Source organism: Myodes glareolus, chromosome 2 (genome assembly GCF_982192425.1).
Source record: "Myodes glareolus chromosome 2, mMyoGla1.1, whole genome shotgun sequence".
NCBI lineage: Eukaryota > Metazoa > Chordata > Mammalia > Rodentia > Cricetidae > Myodes > Myodes glareolus.
This window is the reverse complement of record NC_142027.1, coordinates 101,025,944-101,050,680: the sequence shown is the minus strand read 5'-3', so window position 1 is coordinate 101,050,680 and position 24,737 is coordinate 101,025,944. Positions and strand designations below refer to the sequence as shown.

Genomic DNA, 24,737 nt, shown 5'->3' with positions numbered 1-24,737 from the left:
GAATATTTATTTTTACTGGATTTGAAAAATCCTTTGCTCAGAATAACTTGCTATTTGGTGGATGGAGACCCTGTAAGAAAAAAAATCAACCCGACAGATTTATGCAGGCTCTATGAGCTGGCATAGTTACTTCTGCAGGTTCATTCTGTTGGGTAACTATGCTAGAAATTTTTAGGATGTTCTAAATTAGTCTGCTTTTATGTAATAAACCTGTTTTTAAGCTCCGTGATGACTAAAGCTTTTGCAAGTGAACAATTGCTGGTTTTAATTCACTTAAAGGAACCATGAACAATCTAAATTTTCTTAATCCCAAACACAGTTGCATATTTTCTTGAACTATCCTCAAAGGCTGCATGGTTCAGCCAGATTGAGGAATAACCAGCCAGGGTCTAATGTTTTCTATTTTAAATCAGTGTCCGTCCGTTCTCCTAGCCCTCCACATCGTGTATCTTTGCAGTTCACTGGCAATGCTTTACTCTTTAAAATTTTTATTTGTGGGTCAGCAAGATGGCTCAGTTGGTGAAGGTGCCTGCCACCAAGCCTAATAACCCACGATCAATCAATCCCCAGAACCCACATGATAGAAAGAGAAAACAAACTCCCACTAGTTGCCCTTTACTTACTAACATCCCTTCCTCACTGCAAAATTAAAAAGATAAATAAATGTGATAAAAATTATTTACTTAGTTGTGAAGAAGGGTGTGGTCCGTAAAGGAGAAGTTGGACTGGTGGTTCTGATCTGGAATAAACTGTCTGTTCAGGGTGTAGATTCTTCAAGTGACGGGTCTTCAAGTAAAGGTATGTTTTAAGAACAAACTAGGGGAAGAACCTGCTGTTCTTTCAGAGGACTTGAGTTCAGTGCCCAGTACCCACATTAGGTGGCTTTCAACTGTTTGTTTACTCCAGCTCCAGGACAGTTGGTACCGCTGGCCTCTGCTGGTGTCTGCACTCATGTGCACATATCTACATGTAGTCACACGCTCATGCATAATTAACATAATAAAAATAAAAGAAGAAAACTAGGAAACCAGACTAGTAGTGCACACTTACAATTTTACCACCCACGAGATGAGACTGAGGGTCATGAATTGGAGTCCAGCCTAGGCTATGTAGAGAGGTCCAGCCAGCCTAAGCTGCATAGTAAGACCCCCATCTCAAAACTAAGGGCTAGAACTATAGCTCACTGGTAGAGTCTAAGGCCCTGAGGTCAATCCCCAGAACTGCAAAGGAGAGAGAGAGAAACAAAAACAAAAAGCCAGGAAAATATGGTAAAATCACTGTGTTGGCAGAACAAAAATATTGCGATGATGTATTTTAAAATTGTGACAAGTGACTCACTTGGAACCATGCCTTGGCATTTCAATTATTTGCCACAAAAAACAGGCATATCAGAAAAATAACCTCAGTGTTTTAAAAATTTTTGTTGGCAAGGGTTAGCACAGTGCAGCAGTCTGAAATCTCATTTGATTTTATTATGACTCAAGTGGGAAATGAGAGCAGTGCAAAGGGGCCAGACACCTAACAGGATGGTGGGCCTCTCTCAGTCCCACTCCACCTGAATGTGGCTATTTGTTCTCTGGCCACTCCTGTATCCTCCAGGGCCTTGGCTGGAGTGGGGGGATGCATGACACTTCAATTTTGACAGTTTGGCTGGCAGATTTTGCATTTTGCTATGTAATGTGTATTTTTTTTACTATTTTAAAAAGCTTAAGGTACTGTCAATTCAAATAAACATGCCAGGACTGTGCAGTGTGGCTGTAATAACCCCTTGCTCCTTGTATCTGGCCCCAGTTTGGTAGATACCCATCTGGTATGCTATGAGCTCTTCCTGTCTGCACTCTACACCTTCTGTGGCTGGTGGTGGTGTGCACAGCACCTCCTTCCTCCCCTGCTCTGTGGTGTGTGTGTGTGTGTGTAAGCAGGGTCAGCCCCCAGCATTGTTCCTCAGGAGCTGTCCGCCTTGTTTTTGAGACAGGATCTTTCACTGGTCTGAAGCTTGCCAAGTAGGCCAGACTGGCCAGTGAGCCTCAGGGGCCTTCCTGGTGCTGGTATTGCAAGTGCCTGGCTGTTTTGCATGAGTGCTAAAGATCAAGTGCAGGTCCTCCTACTTGTGCAATAAGCACTTTACCAACTGAGCCTTCTCCCCAGCACTTTCTTAAGAGCTCGGTTGACTTGCTTATAGTTTACGAAATACTCTGTGCTAATTCTCATCTTCCTTTTTAAAGCTCTTCGTAAACCCCACTTCCTCCTAAATCCTTTGTTCTGGTCCATGGCTTAGAGATTCCTGCCCCAGTAAACCATGTGTTGCTGGTTGAAAACATTGCAACTTAGGATTTGATTATTTTTCTTAGCACTCAGCCAAGTTTTATTGAAATTGGAAGAAGCACAGCACGCACACACATGCATGCACACATGCATGCACACTTTCATGCAAGCATGCGCCCTGCAGCACAGAAACACGGCAAGCACTCACTCCACAGCACACAAAGAGGTAGACTCTCTCCCAGTAAGGAGGGGTTTTCCAAGAACGCTGTCCCTGGTTTTGATTTTTTTTCTTTTAAAATTTTAACTTAAGCGACATTTGAAGGTATAGATCACATTTGTACATCAAAACATTTTAAAGTAAATTAATTGTACACTGAAAAACTGTGAATTTATGTGAAATGGAAGGCAGTGAGGAAAGTTTACTAATAGTCTATATGATCAAATAAGAGCATAGATTCCTTCTACCTGTCTACCACTTCCACTTAGCATAGACCTTTGTATTATTAAGTCCTTTCAATTGGCTTGCAAGGGCCGTGTCTGGTGCTTTGTATAGCATGTCCCAGGTTGTAGGTACTCAGTCCAATGTGTAGGTGAGGATGATGAGGGTAGTCCTAAATTCCCCAAACCACGATGGAGCGTTCATACATAACAGGAGGTGGTGGAGGTCAGAATCTTCTTTTTACACTTGATTTTTCATGCAGTCATTGACTTTCAGCTGGAGTGAAGCCATTTATAGCGTGGTGTTTTGCTTTTGCTTTGTGTCTATATGTTGATATGTATGAGGATACATTTGTTTGCGGGTACACCTGCATATATATGTGTCTGCATATGCAGGCCTGAAGACAACCTCAGATGTTTCTCAGGCACTGTCCATGTTTTTCATTTGAGACATGGTTTCTCATTGGCCTGGAATTAGCATGTAGTCTAAACTGGCTGTATAGCAACTCTCATCTCGGCCTGCCTCAGTACTTGGATTACAGTTGCATGTTACCTCACCTAGCTTTTATTACTTTTTATTTTATATTTTTTTTATTACTTTTTAAATGTGGATTATGGGAAGGGCTTTGTGTGGTTGGTTGTTGGTTGGTTGGATTTCAAGTGCTGGGAATGGACCCCAGGGTCTTATGTGTGCTACTGAGGTATACTTCTCTCCCTTTTTCTTATCGTTAACACCTTATGTTAGTATATTTATACCAATGAGGAGTCATTATTAATGTGCTAGTATAGTGAAGGTGTGCACTTAACTCAAGTTTCTTAGTATTCCCTCAGACACCACATTCCTGTCTCCTGTTCCCTTACTGGAGACTGGACATAGGACCTTCACTGTACACCCTAGCTAAGTTCTGTGCTGTTGAGCTTTGCGTCTCTGGTGGCCTCCAACATTACATTTAGATGTCATGTCTTTTAGGCTTCTCAAGCATATTTCTTGTTTCTGATGGTGTTGATAGTTTTGACATGTATAAGAACAGGTATTTTGTAAAATGCCCTATAACTGGTTTGCCTGATCTTTCTGTTTTTATGAGAAAGGATCTCAAATTCACTCTGTAGTGCAGGATGACCTTGAACTTCCGGTTCTCTGAACCTTTGGTCCACCACCCCCCCCTTCACTTCCCTTGTGCTGTGCTAGGATTACAGGCTCACTGCACAGTTCTTGGCTTGAGATGTTGTTTTGTTTTGTTTTGTTTTTTTCTTCTTCCTTTTTGATTAGGCTAGGATTAAGGACTAGGAGGAAGATTGCAGAGATTAAAGTGGCATTCTTACCAGGTCAAAGATGCCACATACGTGCATTGTAACCCTCACTGATCACCTGGGTGCTGGTCCTTTCCTGCTGTAGTTACTTTTCCTCCAAGTGCTCAGTCCATGTTTACTCTGTGTAGAGTTAATTTATGTTCCACCCCCTCGCAACGTCAAGTATCTCTAGATTAATTTTAAGATTTTATTTTTATTTTTAGGTGTGTGTGTGTGTGTGTGTGTGTGTGTGTGTGTGTGTGTGAGTGAGTGTGAAATGGAGGCCAGAAGAGGGTATGGGATTCCCAGGAGTTACTGGCACCTATGAGCTGCTCAGTGTAGTAGGTACTGAGACCTTGAATTTCTGACCTTCCTGTTTGCACCTATTTAGTCCTAGGATTGCAGATATGCTAGGATGTAACCCAGGACTTCATGTGCACTCTTCCAACTCAGCTACATCCCAAGCCTTCAATCTGGTTTTGGAGCTTTTCATATTTATTAATGGAAAATGTCAGATATATACAAAAGTAGGGTAAATAGTATCCGAACCACAGCAGCACACTGAAATTTATGGTCAGTCTTGCTTCACCTGTGCCCTTCCCACTGCTAGAATTGTTTTATTTTTATGTAAACCCTAGTTCTAGATTGGTTCAGTTGGAGCTGAGGGTGTTTTTATAAAACAGGATCCTGCTTGCACCAGAGTCACCTACTTATTTGTAGAATTGCAAATGTTGAGGACCCTGGGTAACCAACAACATGAAATCATAATTCTGTAGGTTTTCTTAAACCTTATACTTAAAGGACTTTCTGCTGCCCTCCTCACCCCATCCTAGCACAGATATTCTATGTAGATATAAAAACACACGGGTTATTTAAATAGAGATTTGGGACTTGTTTGAACTGATGAGATTGAAGGAAGCAAGAGAAAAACTTGAATTTAAAAATGTTTAAGTTAGCTGGGCAATAGTGGAGCATACCTTTAATCCCAGCACTTGGGAAGCAGAGGCAGGTGGATCTCTGAGTTCAAGGCCAGCCTGGTCTACCGAATGAGTTCCAGAACTGGCTTCACAGCTACTGAGAAACCCTGTCTTGAAGAACAAAAACAAATAAACAGGACCCCCCCCAAAAAAAAAACCCAAAATGTTTACATTAGTTTATATTCGGTTCTTTCATCTGTGTGTGAGAGAGAGAGAGAGAGAGAGAAGCTGGTGCTATGAAGCATGCGTCGGAAGACAACTTTTTCCTCCATTGTGTGGATTCTGGGAATGGAACTTTAGCCCTCGGGCTTTATGGTTGTTTCACCCTTCCCTCCCCTCCCCTCTCCTCCCCTCCCCTCTTTTTGCAGGGTCGGGGGTGGGGGATGGGGAGGGGCTGCAAGGTTTCTCTGTGTAGCCTAATCATCCTGGAACTCACTCTGTAGACCAGACTGGCCTTGAACTCACAGAGATCCTCCTGCCTCTGCCTCCCAAGCACTGGGATTAAAGGCGTGTACCGGGCTGTAGAATATTCTCATGAGCCGAAAGAAAGATGATTGTGTAATTATTCGGATGCAATTAAAAGAACATCATAGGCTCATGAATTTTTTCAAAGCAAAATGCATACCTTGAATAGGAGTATTTGCCAACAAACATTTATAGTAAATTTTGATAGAGAAGGATTTTTGTTTGTTTTATTTTATTTTTTTTGACATGGTCTTTCTGTATTCCAGGCTAGCCTCAAGCTCACTGTGTAGAACAGGCTGGCCTCAAACTTGCACCAATCTTACTGTTCCTGTCTTCTATATGCTGGAATTACAGGCATGTGTCACCATAGTGGACAACCTTCAGCTTTTTATTGCAACACTGAGTTGTTGTGAACTATTGGTCACCTCTGAGCTGACTCACAAAAGCCAGGCATTGTGGTATAATCCAGCAGCCCTATGTTCTCAGAAGGCTGATTTGCTGAGAGATTTGCATAAACCCAGTAATTCCAGGCCAGGCTAAGCAACAGACTTGAGACCCTGTTTTAAAAAAAAAGTTGCTAAATTTAAAGTATTGTACAAATTGCAGATTTTTTCTTCAGGATCTCAATAAATTCAACCTGTGCTACTTTAGGAAAGAAATTCTCTTCCTCTGTATTCTGCCCAGAATTCCCCTCTGTAACTTGGCTCACTTTAGGCAGCAACTGTTCCCTCCAGAGATGCAGCCTGACTGTTACCCAGCAGAGCCTCACTTGACTTTTACCTCAGACTGTTATTAAAGCCAACACTCGGATGCTGATTGCTAGTAAGGCAGTGAAAAAAATAACAAAGCTACCAAAATATCTCTCTAGAAATGCTACCCAAGGATCGTTGCAGCGGGATTATCCAGAAATCTGTAATTCAGCTTAGTTTTCTTTACAGAAAATAAAACTTAAAGAGATGGGAGATGACTCAGAGTGCTTGCTGCAAGGGGACCCGAGTTTGATCCTCAGACACCATGTGAAAAAGTCAGCATCTCTGATAGGCACGGGTAATCCCAGTGCTAGGAAGGGTCCTGGGGTGGGGGAGGGGGGGAGACTCTGTCTCTAAAAATAAAGTGAAAAATGGATTGAGAAAGACACTCCAGAGCTCTTACCTACATGTGTACATGCACACACAGGAACTTAAACACACACAAAAGAAAATGTAACTGAATATAGCTGATATGAACCATAAGTACTCAGGAGACTGAGAAAGTTTTGAAGTGTTGAGTCCTTGTCTATAGAACTTTAGGATTGAGATTTCAGTTTACAGATAGAAGAGCTAAGGATTGAAGTTGTAAATTCAATGCTAATTTTACCTGCGTGACTCTTGACACTCAGACCACCCTGTTCACCAGGGTAAGTGAGCTGCCTTGTGTTTTGAGCAACATGCTTATTTAGTATGACATAATCTAACTCCAGCCACATCCTCTAGCATTGACTTGTAGTTACCACCCAAAAGCACTGAAGTGAGATTTTAAGTTGTTGTGTGTACTTACTCTCTGCCTCCCTCCCTCCCTCCCTCCCTCCCTCCCTCCCTCCCTCCCGCTTTCTTGAAATTTTAATGTGTGAACTCTCTGTGCAGACCATGCTGTCCTCAAACTTATATCTGTCTCCTAAATGAATGCTGGGAGTAAAAGTGTGTGCCACCATGTCTAGTCTATCAAAATTTCATAGATGATGAAAGAAAAGCAATACTGAAAAACCAGGAAACCAAAATAGTCAAAGAATAACTTAATTAAAATTTTAGTTTTTATTTTTGTAAATGTATGTGAATTATATGCCACATGTGTGTGGGTTCCCTCAGAGGCCAGAAGAGAGTATTGGATCCCCAAAACTGGAGTTGGTTGTGGGCTGCCCAATGTGGGTGCTTTAACCAAACTCGGACATCTGGAATGACATCCTATTTTCTTAACCAATGAGCCATCTTTCCAGCCCCAAAAGGAAAGGAGGTGGGGAGAGAGGAAGAGAGCGTGTTTGTGGACTTGTGAGGCTAGAGTTATTGGATCACCTGGAGCTTGAGCTTCTGGCAGCTGCAGTTGTCAAACATGGGTGCTGGGAACCGAACCTGGTCCTCTGCAAAAGTAGCTCACTCTTAACCACTTAAACCATCTCTCTAGTCCTTTCCTCCAGAAGATTTGCTTTGTTTTGTTTTTTGAGACAAGGTTTCTCTGTGTAGCCCTGGCTGCCCTGGAATTAGTTTTGTAGATTAGGTTGAACTCACAGAGATTCGCCTGCCTCTGCCTCCCGAGTGCTGGGATCAAAGGCATGCGCCACCACCGCCAGATTTAGAAATTTTTTTTTTTTTTTTTTTTTTTTGCTACAGGCTCTCATACTGTAGCCCGTCTGGCCTTGAACTCTATAAGTACTGAGGATGACCTTGAACTTGTGATCTTTCTTACTCCGTCTGAGTGCTGAGGTTCCAGGTGTGCCTCACAATACCTGGTTTATGCAGTGCTGAGGACAGAGCCCAGATCGGTGTGCCAAGCAGACACAGCTGAACCCCCTGAAAGAACAACTGTACTTTCCACCTCTGAAATGAAGTTGCATCAGTTAATTAAAAGGATAAGAGAGTTTCTGCCTTTTAAGAAACATAATCATAAACTTGTAAATGTTCATTTGTAAACATGAAAATCCTTTAAACATCATAGACCTGCGGGCTTCTGTAAGGGCCTGGGCCCTTTTAAGAATCTGCTGACTACTGTGGGTTCCAAAATAATGCTCATTGCAAGTGTTTAGTTTATCTTTCCCAGGTGCAAGATAGATGTTTAAAAAGCCTGTGGAGGGGCTGGAGATAAGATGGGGGAGACGGCAAAAGGGGGCATGGAGACAGGCTTGCTGTCTCCCTTGCTGGCTGACCAGCTCGTCTAGCTAATCAGTGAATACCAGAATCAGTGAGAGAACCTTTCAGAAAATAAGGTGAAAAGCAGTCAGGGAAGGCATCTCTGTCTTGACCTCTGACCTCCAGATGCAGCTGCATGAGTGAGTGCACCTGCACATACACACACAAACACCCTCAGGTAGGCTCAGCAAGGGACCTACTCTCTGATCCACTCCCTGGGCCCCTTGGCATTTATACTGTGGCTGCAAATATTCATAGCTGACTACAGATTTATTAAGTTGCTTTGACAGCTTTTATTTTCCCTTTGTTGCCATGTTTTAGTTTTTATATAATCGTCATTTACTCATTCTTCACTTATCCTACTGTCCTGAATCTCCCAGGATCCTCTGTTCTGTACTTAGAGTCGTGGCACTCTGGCTGCCGTCAGGTTCCATTGAGAACTCTGAGTCAGTCTGACCTATTCCTTTCCTGTGTGACCTCTCTTCTCTCACTTTATTAGTTTTTTTTTTTTCCCATCACTGTGACAAAATACCAGATAGAAACAACCGAAGGGAAGAAGAATATATTCTGGCTCACAGTTTGGCTATGTCCTGCTGGGACCATCATGGTGGACTTCATGCAGGCAACGTGTGTACCAGAACCCTCATATCTTGACAGATCAGGAAAGTGGACTAGAATATTAAACAGGGCCAGGCTTTTAGCCTCAGGGTCCACCCAGTGGCTTATGTCTGCTTGCTAGGCCTCTTGTCTCAAAGATGCCATACTTCCCAAAACAGCGTTAGCAACTAGGACCAAAAGTTGGAACATATGAACGTAAGGGGACATCCACCCTATTCACTTCCTTCATTTCATTAACATGAGTATTCATCCAACCCTTTGAATCTTAACACTTTGCTTTGGTTCTGGAAAGTTCTCATTCGCTTACCCACATATACTTTTGGAAGATTTACCTGTTTGTCCTTTTCTTTTTAAAATTTAATTTGACTTCTTTTGTGTGTAGACTAGGTTGGCCTCTATCTTCCTGCCTTTCAAGTACTGTCTTTCTTTTGAAACTTTTGGGACAAGCTTCTGGTTTACTTCTGTTGATGAAAGAAGACTTTTATTTAAATATTTTTTGATTTATTGTCTTTATGTGTATGTTTGCCTGCATGTATGTATGTGCAACACAAGGGTAATTTACCTTTGTTACAACAACAAAGGTAACAAGAGGCCTCAGAGGCCAGAAGAGGGCCCTGGATACCTTGGAACTGCAGTTATGGATGGTTGGGAGCCACCATGTGGGTGCTGAGAACTGAACCTGGGCCTCTGCTACAGCAACAAGTGCTCTTAATCTTGGAGCCATCTCTCCAGCCTCACTTCTGTTGAACTTTTTGTCTTATTGTTCTGCTGGGTATTAGTTTTTTTGTTTTATTATTTTTCTATAACATTTAGTTTTCAGGGGCTTCTTCCCCATTCATTTATTCAAGAATGCAGCCTAGGCTATTCTTGAACTCGTGGGCTCAGGAAATCCTCTTGCCACAGCCTCCTAAATAGCTGGGATACTGACACACATACCTGAATCTATCTGTTTCTACTTCTCTCCCCCTACCCTCTCAGACCTGGTCTCCCTATATGACCCAGGCTGGCTATTCTTGGAAGTCTCCTGCCTCTGCTTCTCTCACACTGGGATTACAGGTGTGCACTGCTATGACTGGCTCTCCTACTTTTTAAATACCATCTTCTCGTGAATATGGTGTCTCTTCTAGAATCTGGAAATATTGATTGGAGTTGTTTGCTCTCCATAGCCGTTACTTGCATTCTGTTTTTATTTGCTGTGTAAGTTGCTGTCTTTGCCTAAATAACATTTTCTTAAATGTCAGGTGCTCTTAGCTCCTGAACAAGAGATTAAAACACTAAACTGAGATCTCCTCCCTGACCATTTTTTCCTTTTCTCTCTGCCTTACATCCAACAACAGCCTGGCACTGCTGGCTCCACCCTGTTCCATCCTGTCAGGGAGTGCTGAGGTAGTATACAGAGCAGTGGCTATGACTACACATCTCTGTCTCTTAGTTGCTCAGTTTTTCATTTGAAAATGTCTGCCTGCTTTTGAGGTTGTTGTAGGGGTGCATGAGTTTAATGTAGTGTCTGGCATGTAGTAGGTGCTGTTTAAGTATTGATATTTCACAATATCAAGTCACCAACATTTCCTATGTGGATTAGTCTAATAGCAAACATACATTCCCTGGGACTGGGGAGATGGCTCAGTACAGTGCTTGCTGCACAATCATGAGAACCTGAGTTCCAGAACCCATGTTAAGGGCATGGTGGTGCATGCTTGTAACCCCAGCACTAGCAAGGCAAAGACAGGCAGATTTCTCGAACTAGACTGATGTAATTAGCTAGCCCCAAACCACTGAGAGACCCTGTCAAAAAAGACAAAATTGGACCTAGTGAGATGGCTCAGTGGGTAAATATTCTTGCTGACAAACCTGAGGATCTGAGTTCAGTTCTTGGGACCCACATGATGGAAGAGAATCTATTCATTCAAGTTGTCCTTTACACACACACACACACACACACACACACACACACACAATTGTATGTTCCCCAATCATTCCATATAAAGTAACAGTGTCTTAATTTTTGCCTTGCTATTTCATAGTGCATCTCACCTCTCAGGTTGTTTGAATTTACTTGTTTCTACTCAGGATGGTAAACTATAGGCTTAGCATGGTGGTACACACCTGTAATCCCAGCATTAAGATGAGAGTTCAGTTATAGCCTGGGCTGCATAGTGACATTCTGTCCCAAAAAGAAATCCTTGTTAGCAGAATATTCATCCTCTTAACTTCTGAGTTGGAAGAGGGTCAGGGCGTAGTAGACTGACATAAGTCACCTGGTCTGATGGTGACTTTTGTCAGACCAGGCCACCATGCAGAAATTCTGTGTACTACACATCCCTGTTAGTGTTCTTGAAGTAGGGGTGAGTTGATGTCTCAGTAATAGGTTTTAATGGGTTAGGCTGAGAGAAACCAGCAATTTCCTATAAAATGATCTCTTTCGCAGGTATTCAGTTAGCTCTCAAATTATGTCATCCTCTGTCAGTGAAAGTGACCTTAATGCTCACTTTTGAACAAATGAGATCCATTCATTTTGTGTTCCTAGGCCACTGGTCTTCCTCTTAGGGGTCCTTGTGGAATCTGATTCATTACTGGCCCTCAGTGTGTGACTGAGTGTATTTAGCACTGTTTCATTTCCCCTTTCTAATATTAGAACCCACTGGGGGAGTCTAGATTGCCTAGTGCTATTATAAATAGATGTACTATTATGTTAGGAGCTCAGAAAACATTTAGTGACTTAAGGTTCTGTGTATAGAAAGCCTTTATGATAGATAGGCTTGCAGTTTTGAGGTATAAAGCAGAAATGTGGGATCCTCAGTGATTGTCCACATTTTCCCATGTGAGGGTGACTCACATTACCAAGTCTCTGGGATGCAGAGCTGCTTGTTTGATTTGGAAGAGGACAATGGTTTTCTTGGTCCTGACTTGCTTAAAAAGAAAAGCAGGGCTGGAGAGATAGCTTTAATGGTGAGAAGCAGTTAATGGTGCTTCTTGTTCTTCCAGAGGACCTTCAGTTCAGCACCCACCTTGGGTAGCTCACATCTGCCTGTATACTCCAGCTCAGGGATCCAGTACTCTCTTTGGCCTCCACAGGTACCTGCCCTCATGTGCATATACCACTCTTCCTGATACACATAATTAGAAAAGAAATATTTTAAGAAAAAGCTCTTAAAAGAAAAAGAAAAGCCAAAGCTATATATTTTAGATGTAGGCTTTATGGCAAGACCAGTTTGGAAGATTGTTGGTGCTTGGCTTTAGGTCTCCTTCATCAGGCCAGCCCAGTTTCCTTGAGTTTCAGTTCTCAAACAGGCTCATATTTCTCTTGTGTCAACTTCCCAAGATGAGAGGGTCTGGGAAAGCAGGAAGTAGCTGAATTATAAAAAGCCGTGCCTCCCAGGAGCTTTGTTTGCCTTGTTCTCTTCGCTGGTCAGGTAGTCTAACCTAAGCCCCTGGGTCCTGGGGAAACAGAGTGGAAGATGGTCTAAACATCTGTAGCCCCAGCACTCGGTAAGTTAGGGCATGAAGATCATTATGACTTTAAAGCTAGTCAAAACTACATGGCAAGACTCTGCCTCAAAATAACCAAAAACAAAACAGTGACAACAGCAATTGGGGCTGGAGTGATAACTCAGTAAGGTGATTGCTTTGCAAGTGAGGATCTGAGTTCAGTCCCCACAACCCATGTAAAAGAAGTGGGCATGATAAGACATGCTTATAATTCCAGCACTAGAGAGGCAGAAACACATAGATCTCGGAACTCCTTGGTCAGCCAGTGCAGTCTACTTGGCAAGTTCCAGGCCAATGAAGACCTTGTCTCCAAAAAAAAAGGGTGAATGACATCTGAGGAGTAACAGCTGAGGTTGTCCTCTGGCCTCTGTACATATGCACATGTAGTTGCATACACAAATGTGCCTATATATACATGAACATGCATGTATATGCACGTACATACCCACAATTGCAGTATTATGGGTCTGAATTGTGCACACCTCACCAGCACCTAAAACTGATTGTGTTTGGACCTAGGGCCTTTGAAGAGGTGACTAAGTTCAAATGAGGTCATCGTGGCAGACTCTTAATACAGCCTGACTAATGTCCTCAGGAAGAGGAAGTTAGGTCAAGGAGACAGCAGGGATATATATGCACACAGAAGCTCATTGAGGGTGTGATGAGAATGCAGCATCTCCAAGACAAAAGCAAGAGGCTGTAGGAGAAAGCCAACCTGCTGCCACCTTGCGCTTCAGCCTGCAGAACTATAAGGTGATCATTTTCTGGTATTGAAGTCCCTCAGTCAGCTTACACAGATCTCAGAGAAAAGTAATGATCACATTGTAGAAACATCAGCTGAGTCCCTCCCGTGTGTGTGTGTGTGTGTCCCATGCATGTCTTTGCAGGTGCACATGTATGTTTGTGTGTTGAGGCCAGAGGTCAGTCTTGTTCCTTAAGAGCCATGCACCTTATTTTTTGAGACAGTCTTTTTACTAGGACCTGGGGAGTCAATAGGGGATTATATATAAACCTTGTCCCTGACCCCATCTATCTAGGGAGCCTTTAAGATTGAGTGATCCATTCTGCAATGGGGAAATGGCGGGAATTGGGTGTCCAAAGGCAGATCCTTGGGACCTTAGAGATGATTCCCACTGATGGGCAAGGTAGAGTTTCCTGGTGGTGGAGTATAAGGCAGTAAAAGAAGATTGATCTGATCAGAGAGAGGGCCCCATGGCTCTCAAGTGGAGAGCAAGGGCAGCTCAGCCTGAGCCTAGACTGCGAAGGTGGTGGGAGTCAGAGGATGCTGGGCAAGCCTTTTGGACTGTCCTGCTAACACCTGGATTTTGAGCTTGGAACTTGGAAAGTATTGCTTTCTGGTTGTTTGGTCACCCAGCTTGTGATTCTTTGTTGCTGTAGTCCTGTCCTACAAAACACTAGTTCAAGAGTAGAAAAGGGCTAATGTTGGCCTGTCTGACAGCTCAGCTCCCAGGACTCGTGTGGCAGAAACCAACAATGGTATAAAAAAGTGGCAATTTGTTTTCTAAAGCAGTTGTAATGTCAGTAGTGAATAAGTGAATAAGCAGTTCAATTGCCTAAGACTGGTAGGAGATGGGGGACGGCTGTCTTTATTATTACTTGTGCTGCTGCCACCATTGCTACAGCCACCGCTACCACTGTGGATTGAATCCAGGGACTCCCACATGCTAGGCCAACACAGGCCAGCACATCACCATTGAGTTACATACCCAGCCTTAGACTGTGGTTTAAATAAATAAGCCATTGACTCTTGGAGTACTGATTGGCCAGAGGTCTGAAGCAGCATATGTCTAAAAGGTAAACCTGAAACATAGCAGAAAGCAGCAAGGCAAGGCTGCTGAGGAGCAGACTTCTTCAGAGTGTAGCATCTTTAAGAATTACTATAAGCAAGGCATGGTGGTTCACTCCTTTAATCCCAGCACTTGATAGGCAGACACATGTAAATCTCTGAACGTTCCAAGTCAGCCTGGTCTATATATCTAGTTCCAGGACAGCCAGGGCTATACAGAGAGACCCTGTCTCAAAAAAGAAAGGAAGGAAGGAAGGAAGGAAGGAAGGAAGGAAGGAAGGAAGGAAGGAAGGAGAGAAGAGGAAAGAAAAGAAAACTACAGTGGATTGGGCGTGCCAGGCATTTTAAGCCCACTAGTTCACAAGTCTCCCCAAAGAACAACTGTAGTCCTCCTAACCTGGTAACCACTAGAGAATGCTATCTAACCAACCCTTTTTAAAATACAAACTGGAAAAGGAAGACTGAGGTGTTGGTGGCATGACATTGCCATTGCTGTCTTAAATCAGAGCCTCTGTGATGAGCCACAGGAAACCCTCACTAATCACTAATAACGTTCTGTTGGAGGACTTGAAGGGAGAAGGTCTTCAGGTCCTCACTCTTGCCCTAGCTGCATGGTTTCTCTTAGGAGGCATTAGCCCACAGATGTACCCAATCCTTTGACAGCGCAACATGACATTGTTATCTATACAGTTCAATTTGAGAACTCTACAGTTGAGTTACCAAGAAACAAAACAAAAGAAACTTATCAAATCTTTTTCTTTTCTTTTTTTTCTTTCTTTCTTTTCTTTTTTTTCTTTCTTTCTTTTTTCTTTTCTTTTTTTTTTTTTTTTTGGTTTTTCAGGACAGGGTTTCTCTGTGTAACAGCCCTAACTGTCCTGAAACTCACTCTGTAGACCAAGCTGGCCTCCAGCTCACAGAGATCCGCCTGCCTCTGCCTTCCCAGTGCTGGGATTAAAGGTGTGCACCATCACTGCCGGTTTTTCAAAAATTTTTTAATATAGGCTGGTGATGATTCATTGAGTAAGGGCATTCTCCATACAACTCTAACAGTCTGAGTTTTATCCCTAGAACTCACAGTGGAAGAAGAGAACCAACTCCCAAAAGGCACACACACAGAGAGATACACATAATAATAAATTTTAAAAATGAGGTCTCAATATTTTAATTTAATTAAGTTTGATTTTGTGTTGGGCTATGTTGGTAGCTATATTGGGATGCATGTGGCCCGCAGATTTTGGGTTTGGGATGTCTGTTAGAGTTTAGGGGGTGGTGAAGCAGCTTCTCTGAGTAGTCACCCATGACAGGGTGGACTTTTGATGAAGCAGCTGGTTCACCCATACTTGTGAAAATAATCTCCAAGGAACTCAGTGGGAGCCTTTTTTACTGGCTCAGCAGGTAAATTGCTTGCTGCACAAGCCTGGTGACCTGAATTTACTCCCAGGAACATGTAAAGGAGGAGAGAACTGACTCGGTCAAGTTACGCTATACCCTCCATAGTGCACCCACACACACACATCATTTGTGCACACTTTTTTTTTTTTTTTAAGAAATTCATTGGTTTCCTCAAGCTCGACTTGAGTGAGAAATTTCTTTGATTGTTGGTGATGCCCTTTCTGGGTTGTAAACAGCATTTAGCCTGTTAACTACCTGGCAAATATGAGGAAATTCTCCTTATAAAATTATATCAGCTGGGAACCAAAGGAGGAGTGACAGAAAGAGAATCCTGTATGAGCCCCAGGGATTTGGACATTGGTCATCAATTTCTTTTTACCTGTGACCCTTTAAAACTGACTCCCAGGCAACTCTAGTTAATTACACAAGCGCATAGGTTTCATTGGAGGTTCTGGGCATCATGATCGGATAATTGGCTGGATTTATAATGGCTAAATTAATAGGCAGGTAGCAGCTCCTGACCTACTATAAGTCATTACTGGGAAATTACCGCCCTTCTCAAATTACCTGTCTCTAAAGCAAATTGTAGGTACCCATCTACCTCATAGAGTTCCTCAGGTTTTCTGCTTAGTAAGTCAAGTACTAGATAGCTATTAGAGTGCTTTGAAAACTGTGAAATCAAATGCAGTGGAATGTGCTTTCGAGATGCCAGGTGTTTTTAAATAGTGTCTTGGGGGAGGTACATTAAGGAACCCAAGCCCCTCATTATCTTCCTCTGTGGAGCCTAGGGAGCTGTCTGAGGGTATGGTGACATGCCTGTCACTGTTGATGTTTTGTTTTGTTTTTTTATAACAGATGATTGCTTTGACTTGTGCATTGCTGAATGCTGTAGGCAGATCATGTTAAAGAGAAACTGGCTTAATAGTTTCCTGACAGTTGCAGCCAGAAGCCTTTTTGAGGCTGGGTTTCTGGTTTAACCACTAGGGCCTGGGGATTTCAGTTGTGGTTCTTGCTTCTAGAATTTACTTCCTCTCTGTGGTTTGAGCAAAACCAGCTCACCTTCTAGTCTAAGGCCTCATTTCCTCATTTTATGGGAGTTTTTCCTTCATCAGTATGAGGGTGGAAGGCCTGAGCTTGATCCCCACAATCTATATAAAAGTGGAGTACAGCATTGAACCAGTGTAATCCCAGCAATGGCAAGTTGGGACCTGGAGACTCTTATTCCTGGAGCTCCCTGGCCAGCTAACCTGCCTTACCTGGTGAAGTTCTAGGTAAAGGAGAGCTCTGAGGATCACTGAGATTGTCCTCCAACCTGCACACACACACGCACACGCACATGTACACTGGCATACATTTGTGCACTGACCATGAACATGTACACACACACACACACACACACACACACACAAAGGAAAGGAAAACAAAACAAGAAAGTACATAAGAAGGTAGGTGAGGTAGGGCAGGACTTGTTAACATGAGTATGTCTTTCCATGCCTGCTTAGTGAATCACAGAAGACCAGTATGTGAATCAGATCATTGGGCCAGCCTTCAGGCAGCCCTGTGATCCAGTTTTATAAGAAATAGGTTAGTATTTGAAAATTAAAAGAGAAGAGAAGATAGTATCTTTGTGGAGTTTGGAGAAGGGGCTTAGAAACCCTTAGGCGGTGGTGAGCTCAGGTTAAAGTACACTAGGATTTTGTAAGTTTAAGTGGTAAACCTTGTGCCAGGCATGGCGGCACACACCTTAGTACCACACAGAGGCAGGCAGAGCTCTGTGAGTTCTAGACCAGCCAGGGCCATATCCTGGCATAAAAACCTGAAGAAATTAACCTCATGGAGGCTTTAGATCTGTGGTGTCTAGATCTTGGCCTCCAGTGCTGCTTTCCCACCACAGGCTCTGGGCATATCGGTTTCCTTATCTATGATGAGGAGCTGGTCCAGTTACATCAGGTGTTGTGCCAATCAGATGAAATAATGCTGTGTTTTATCAAATCTCAGATGCAGTCAATTACAAACCACACCTTTCCTTTTGTACTATTGCAAAGAAAGAATGCTGCCAGTTAAACCAACTTGGTTTCAGGTGTAATGTACTTGAAATTCAGAGATGCTCAAATGTAGTGAGCAAGCCAGACATAATAGTGAAAATCTATAATTCTGACACCCAGGATGCTGAGGAAGAAGGATTGAAAGCTTGCGGTCAGCCTTGGTTTTTTTTATAAGACCCTATCTAGACAAAAAGGGGAGGGTGGCAGGGAAGATGGTCCAGTAGCTTTTAAAGCATTTGTTTAAAGCCCTCAAGAAAGAGACCTGAAGTTTGGCTCTCCTGAATCCATGTGAGCACCAGGTGTTCATCAAGCAGACCTCAAGGTGGATTGGGGGTGACTAGCCGTGTCAGTGAGCTCTGGGCTTGATTGAGAGGTCCTTCTGTGAAAGGACCAGATGAAAAAGTGACGGAGGGAGATTGCTGATGTCAGCCTCCGGCCTTCACCAGCATAAATCCATATACAAGAACCTGCACGTGCGTAAGCTTAAAAAAATGTGGGTTGGGCAGTGGTGGTGCACACCTTTAATCCCAGCACTTGGGAGTCATAGACAAGCGGATCTCTGTGAGTTCGAGGCCAATCTGGTCTACAGAGGAAGTTCTGGGACAGGCCCCAGAAGCCACAGAGAAACCCTGTCTTGAAAAACAAACAAACAAATGGTGGACAAACCATGTGGGTTTTTGGGGGGGGGGCGTGTTTTGACAGAATTTCTCTGTGTAACATTACCAGCTGTCCTGGAGCTTGCTTTGTAGACTGGACTCATAGATCCACTTGCCTCTGCCTCCCAAGTACTGGGATTAAAGGTGCCACCACGCCCAGTAGACAAACCATGTTTTTAAAATCAGTAAAAATCTGACATAATGGAAGGAAAACACTCGGCTGTACAATTCTCTAGGGTCATATTTGATTTTTATTATGTGCATCCAGGGATGAGATGGAGTTATTAAGAATAAATAATCACTGGCATGCATGGGGAGATGGCTCAGTCAGTAAAATGCTTTCTGAGTGAGCATAAGGACCTGGATTTGACTCCTAGTACCTAGGTACCAAAGCTAGATGCTGTGCTACACAGAACAGTGCCAGTGCTGGGGTGGCAGAAGTAGGTAAATCACTGGGCCTTGCTGACCAGCATTCCAGAACTTAATGGGATCCAGGTTCAGAGAGAGTTCTTGTGTCAAAATATATGGTTAAAGGCTGAACCTGATAGCACATGCCTTTAGTCTCAATACTCAGTAGGCAGAGGCAGGATTTCTATGAGTTCAAAGTCAGTCTGATCTATTTTCAGTGAGTTCCAGGGCATAATTGATGCTTATTTGGAAAAAAAGGGATTTATTTTTATTTTATTTGTATGGGTGTTCTACTTGAATGTGTATATGTAGACTATGTGGATGCAGTGCCTCAGAGGATCCTCTGGAACTGGAGTTACAGATGGTTGTTAGCCTCCATTAGGTCCTAGGAATCAAACCCAGTTCTTTGGCAAAAGAAGCCATTTTTTAAAAGATTTATTTATTTATTATATATGCAGTGTTCTGTCTGCATGTGTCTTGTAGGCCAGAACAGGGCACCACATCTTATTACGGGTGCTTGTGAGCCACCATGTGGTTGCTGGGAATTAAACTCAGGATTTCTGGAAGAGTAGTCAGTGTTCTTAATCCCCTGAGTCCTCCCTCCAGCCTTTATAGTAGATTCTCGACAAACTTTGGATGATACACCAATTCCAGGAAGTCTTCAGCTAGCTCCTAAGCACGTCCTGGCTGGAAGGGGGCATCAGTATTGCTTTTACAAATAGACTTTGGTTATTGAAAATAAACTTAGTCCCTGTTTGCAATTCATTTTAGACCTCAGATTTTCATCAGTGGATATGCACTGGGCTTTGGATCTGCTCAGAAGGCATGGAGTCTAGAAGGGGACACATGGTGACTTGATGGTGACAGGACACCATGAATGACATGGCCAAAGTTTATGCCACCTGGAACAAGTCCTGTGCCTCTGATGTGCTGCAAGTGCAGGAGTTGAGGCTTTCCCTTCTGTGCTGTTTTAGATTCTTCCCAAATATCTGTAATCATTCCATGATCTTGGGAACATTAGGCCTCCCAGGTTGAGAGACATACTACACATAACTGATCAGTACTCTCCAGAAATGTCAGGAAGACTGAGAAACTGTCAGAAATTGGAAGAGACTAGGAGACAAATCAAGGAAAATCTGAAGCTCGTCTCATCCTATCTACCAGTCTTGTCCTCTGACTGGGGCAATGCTATGCACATGTAAGATCTGAGCATCAGTGAAGCTCAGCAAAAGGGCTGGAACTGTTTTCTCTGCAGTGCCTCTCCAAATCTACTGTTGTTTTAAAATACAAAGTTGACTTGGCCAGTACTTGGCTTCTTCTAGAGTGGTGAAGCAATATTTTTTGTGAGCCCTTGATTTCATTTATATCTAAAAGAAAGGAGTTGGTTCAGTCAATTAATGCTGACTTAGGAGTTCTATTTTAACATAATTTCTGTCTTTTCAGGGGAAGCACCTGTTGCAGAAGTTCCTTCCCTGTTTGTGATCCTGTCGGTATGCAGTTTAATGATACTGATAGTGTTAATTGCAAACTGTGTTTCCTGCTGTAAGGACCCAGAAATAGACTTTAAGGTGAGTATAGATGGCGTGAACATTTAAAATCATTTGCTGATTGTGTGTGTGTGTTTGGGTGTGTGTGTGTATATGCATGTACACATGTATTCACATGCACAGGTGAGTATACTTGGAAGCCAGACTACAACCTAAGGTGCCGCCTCATTAACACCCTTTTGAGACAGGGTCTCTCACTGGCCTGGAGTTTGCTGAGTAGCCTGGACTGGCTGGCCATCAAACCCCAGGAGTCTGTCTCTTACCTCCCTAGTACTGGACCTTGCAACCATATTCAGTGCTTTTATATGTTGGGAGATTGAACTCAGGTCCTCTTCATGTGTATAAGGCAAGCAGTCTACTGACTGAGTCATTTCCCCAGCCCGAAAACATCTGATACATTGGTATGAATCACATTCTCTTGGGAGCAAGGGTCACTGGATTCTTCTTTTCCTGTCCTGTATATAACAAAACATTTTGAGCCACACAATCTCTCTGTTATAGCCTTTTCATCCTCCACCCTGCCATTGTAGTGCTGTATCAATGACAGATGCTTTGTTAACAAATGGACCTGGTTTTGTGCCAACAGAATTTGAGTGACAAAAGTAGCTGGCTTGGAATTGGCCTGTCAACTATATAGTTTGCCAGCCCTACCTTAGGGAGTCTGTGTGTGTTTGTGTGTGTGTGTGTGTGTGTACATGTATGTGCAAGTACACTTTCCTATGTGTGCATGTATATGTAGAGGCCAGAGGTCAATCTTAGAGGTTGTTTTTTGGGAGCCATCCCAAGTTGTTGTTGTTGTTTGTTTTGTTTTGTTTTGTTTTTTGAGACAGGGTCTCTTATTGGAACTGGAGCTCATGGATAAGGCTAGGGTGACTAGCCAGTGACTCCCAGGATTCTGCCTGTCTTCACTTCCTTACCAATGGGATTATAAGTGTGCACAACCATGTCTTGGTTTGGTTTGTTTTGGTTTTGGTTTTTGGTTTTTCAAGACAAGGTTTCTCTGTGTTGCCCTGACTCTCCTGGAGCTCACTATGTAGACCAGGCTGACCTTGAACTCAGAGATTTGCCTACTTCTGCCTCCCCAGTGCTGGGATTAAAAGGTGTGCACCACCACTGCCAGGTTTATGTCTGGCTTTTTACATGAGGGATTGAATTCAGGTCTTCATGCTTTTGCAAAGTAAGCAGTTTACCAACCAAGCTATCTCCCCAACCTTCTTGAAACCTCCTTGACACTTATTGGTGGCGTGTCTTGAGTTTTTGCTTAAATAAAGAACAATGTGTGGTGCTCGAATTCATTTATTTATAGTCTGTCTGCACAGAAGATCAGGCAGGTTTTGGTTTCTTTCAGGCTTTTGTATAAGCTGCCAAATTTGTGATCATTAGCTCACCAAAGCAAAGGGGTTTCCTCAGTGTTTTGTATATGAGGAAGGGTACCGGAAACCTCAAGTTTGTCTCTAAACCTTGATTCCCTAAAGAGAACAGCACTTCTTACTAGGATACTTCCTATCTATAGTCAGTATAACAGAGGATCTGGCATAGTAGTGACAGATGGATGGGATCTACCAGCAGATCAACTGGGAACTCTTTCTAGAAATTATTGCCCATGTGTTGCCACATTAGGACCTCACAACATTTGTTTAAAAGAGTATATAAACTGGATGTGATGGTTGCATGAATGTAATCCCAGCACATGGGAAGCTGAGGGGGGAGGATTGCTAGTTCTAGGACAGCCGGTCTCAAAACACTCAGCTCAAAACAGCCATCACTAACTTTATGAACTGAGCTCTCTCCAGAACCCCTCATGTCATTTTTATTCTGTGCTCTCTTCACTTGGAGTCTATGGTGCCTCTGAGGAGATAGGGAAGTGCATTGTTTTCCTGGCTCAATGCTTTGCCTTGCACAGAAAACTGAATGCAGGGGAGACCTGTCGGGAATCCTCAGTCCAGACCACAGTCTGCGGTAGTGGTGGCTGTGGACACCTGCGGGCTTTCTGCATCAACACCCTGCCCCCAAGGCTCACATCAATGCGCACACTTCTGTGGGAACTTCCTGACTTCCCTGTTGAGAGCACAGCAATAGATAGAGAATCTGTATCCCCTGACCATCAGTCCTGCCAACGGACTGCACAGGAACCTGGCCACTTGGGGACAAAGATAAAAGTCTGATGGGGTTGCTGATACTGAAGTCTGGCGTCTTATGTTTCCAGATTCCTCGTCCTCGCCTTAGATTGATCTGGGTGTTTGAATGTGAGTATTCACAAGGGAGCCAATTGTGATGCAGCTCAGAGTCTGGGAATGCACATCACTTTGCAGCTGCCCCATGACTGATGCAAGGCTGCAGTGTATTGAGCTCTCCAGCTTCAGAGTCTGTGACTGAATGAATATTTATTGATTTTGATAGCATGTTGGTTGGTTTCTTTTAGACTTAGAGCCCCTCAGTTGCAGGGTCTGAATAGCCCTGGTGAAGACATTTACAGATCAGGAAGCAATTTGGTCTTATTTCAATATTATTATTATTATTATTATTATTATTATTATTATTATTATTATTATTATTATTACACAGTATCATCTCTCTGAATCTTTAGAGTCTACTGGCATATCTATTGGTATATCATAATTGCTGCCAAATTTTAAGTGACATTTTTAAAGTATGATGGATGAACGCCTTTTAGTAAGAGAGGGTTTATGAACTGGGAACTGGAAAGGTGGTTTGGTGTGTAAAGCAGATGGTATGTAAGCATGAGGACCTGAGTTCAAATCCTCAGAACTTGTGTAAAGGCAAATACATGTGTCTATGATCCCCATGCCCCTATGGGGAGATAGAGGACCAGCTAGCCTGGCATATGCAGTAGAGGACAGCAGAGACCCTGTCTCAACCATAGAAGGCAAAGGCTTGTCCTGACCCACCTGCCACAGACACAAAAATGGGACAGTTTTTTTCTCCCTCTTTTCCTTTATTTACTTTTATTTCTTTCTTTTTCTTGAATGAAATCTCATGCAACCCCTAGTGGTCTTGAGCTCCTGCCCCTCCTCCCACTTCTCGAGTTCTGTAAGTCATCACACCCAACTTCCTTTTCCTTTTGAGTCTGTGTCTGTCTCAACCTGCGCCTGAGGCTGGCCTTGACTAAAGATGCACCGCCCGGCTCAACCAATGCTGCACCGTCACGCCTGACGCGCTGACTCTCACATATTGAACGTTCAGAGCTTCATTTTTCTACATGCAGGCAGCAGCGATGTCCAGTGCCTGAGAGTGTCTGCTCACGTCAGAAATCTCCCTTTACTATTTGTAGTTTTTCTTGTAGTGGGTGGGTCGCTAAGGGAATGTGACAGAAAAAGAAAGTGAGAAGGGTGAGAGCAGAAAAATGGAAGAGTTTTGTTCACAGATCTGTTCTGTTTCTATTCTGGTGCTTCGAGAGATGACACTTGATAATTATCTGAAGCAAGTATTGGCTTGTTAAATTTATCTGGGCCCCCAAAGGGCACCCAGCTCACAGGGATGAAAATAGGAAGGGTCAAGATAGCATTTGCCCATCCGAGTCACTGAAGATCCCTGAAGCTTGGTAGGTGCAGTCTCAGCTGGTTTTGTTTTGTGGTCCTGGGATGAAACCCAAGCTCTGCCACATGCTAGGCTAGTGCAGTACCACTGACTCAAGCCCTTTTTTTTTTTTTTTAAATTTTGAGACTTATTCTCATTAAGTTGGCCAGACTGGCCTTGAATTTACTCTGTAGTGGAGACTGGCCTTGAACTTTCAGATTCTGCCTAGGTCTCCTGAGTAACTGGGATTACAAGGCACGTGCTACCACACCCACCTCCTGGCGTCATTTTTTTTTTTTAAAATCAGGGCACTTTTATTTTTAACTGTGTGTGTATGTGCGCGCGCGTGCGCGCGCGCGCGCGCGCGTGCACGTGTCCGCAAGAGCATTTGAAAAGCCAGCTGTTAATGCTGTGGGTACTGAGAGCCGAACCCAGATTCTCTATAAGAATAAGTGCTCTTGCTGGGCGGTGATGGTGCACACCTTTAATTCCAGTGCTCAGAAGGCAGAGACAGGCGGATCTCTGTGAGTTCAAGACCAGCCTGGTCTACAGAGAGAGTTCTAGGACAGGCTCCAAAGCTACAGAGAAACTCTGTCTCCAAAAACCGGGCGGGGGGGGGGGGGGGGAGGAGAAGAGAAGAACAAATGCTTTTAACTCCTACTTAACCATCTCCTCATTCACTTAAATATCTGAGTTTTTAAGCTCTTTATTTCAGTAGGAATCACATTGCAGTTAGAAGTGCAGTTAGAAAATTTTCAAATAAAATTAACTTTGATCCAGTTTATAAAGAGATTTGTGAAATAAATAATGATTTTATTTTAAAAAAGAATTGTTTAATCTTTTAACAATTTTTGGTCTTTTCAGTCCTTGAAACTTTTAAGCCTGGGCAAGAATTTCCATGTTAAGGTCTGTGGGCATCTTTAG

General features: G+C 43.1%; 1 protein-coding gene across 3 annotated transcripts in view; it reads left to right on the top strand.

Annotated features, from left to right (window-relative positions):
• Lmtk2 (lemur tail kinase 2) overlaps positions 1-24,737 on the top strand; it is an 87,260-nt gene that overhangs the window by 6,247 nt on the left and 56,276 nt on the right. For all 3 annotated transcript variants that reach the window (XM_087903301.1, XM_087903302.1, XM_085683870.2), the window contains exon 2: positions 20,173-20,297. In XM_087903301.1, coding sequence (XP_087759427.1) covers positions 20,173-20,297 — 125 coding nt within the window. The remainder of the gene's footprint in view (positions 1-20,172; positions 20,298-24,737) is intronic.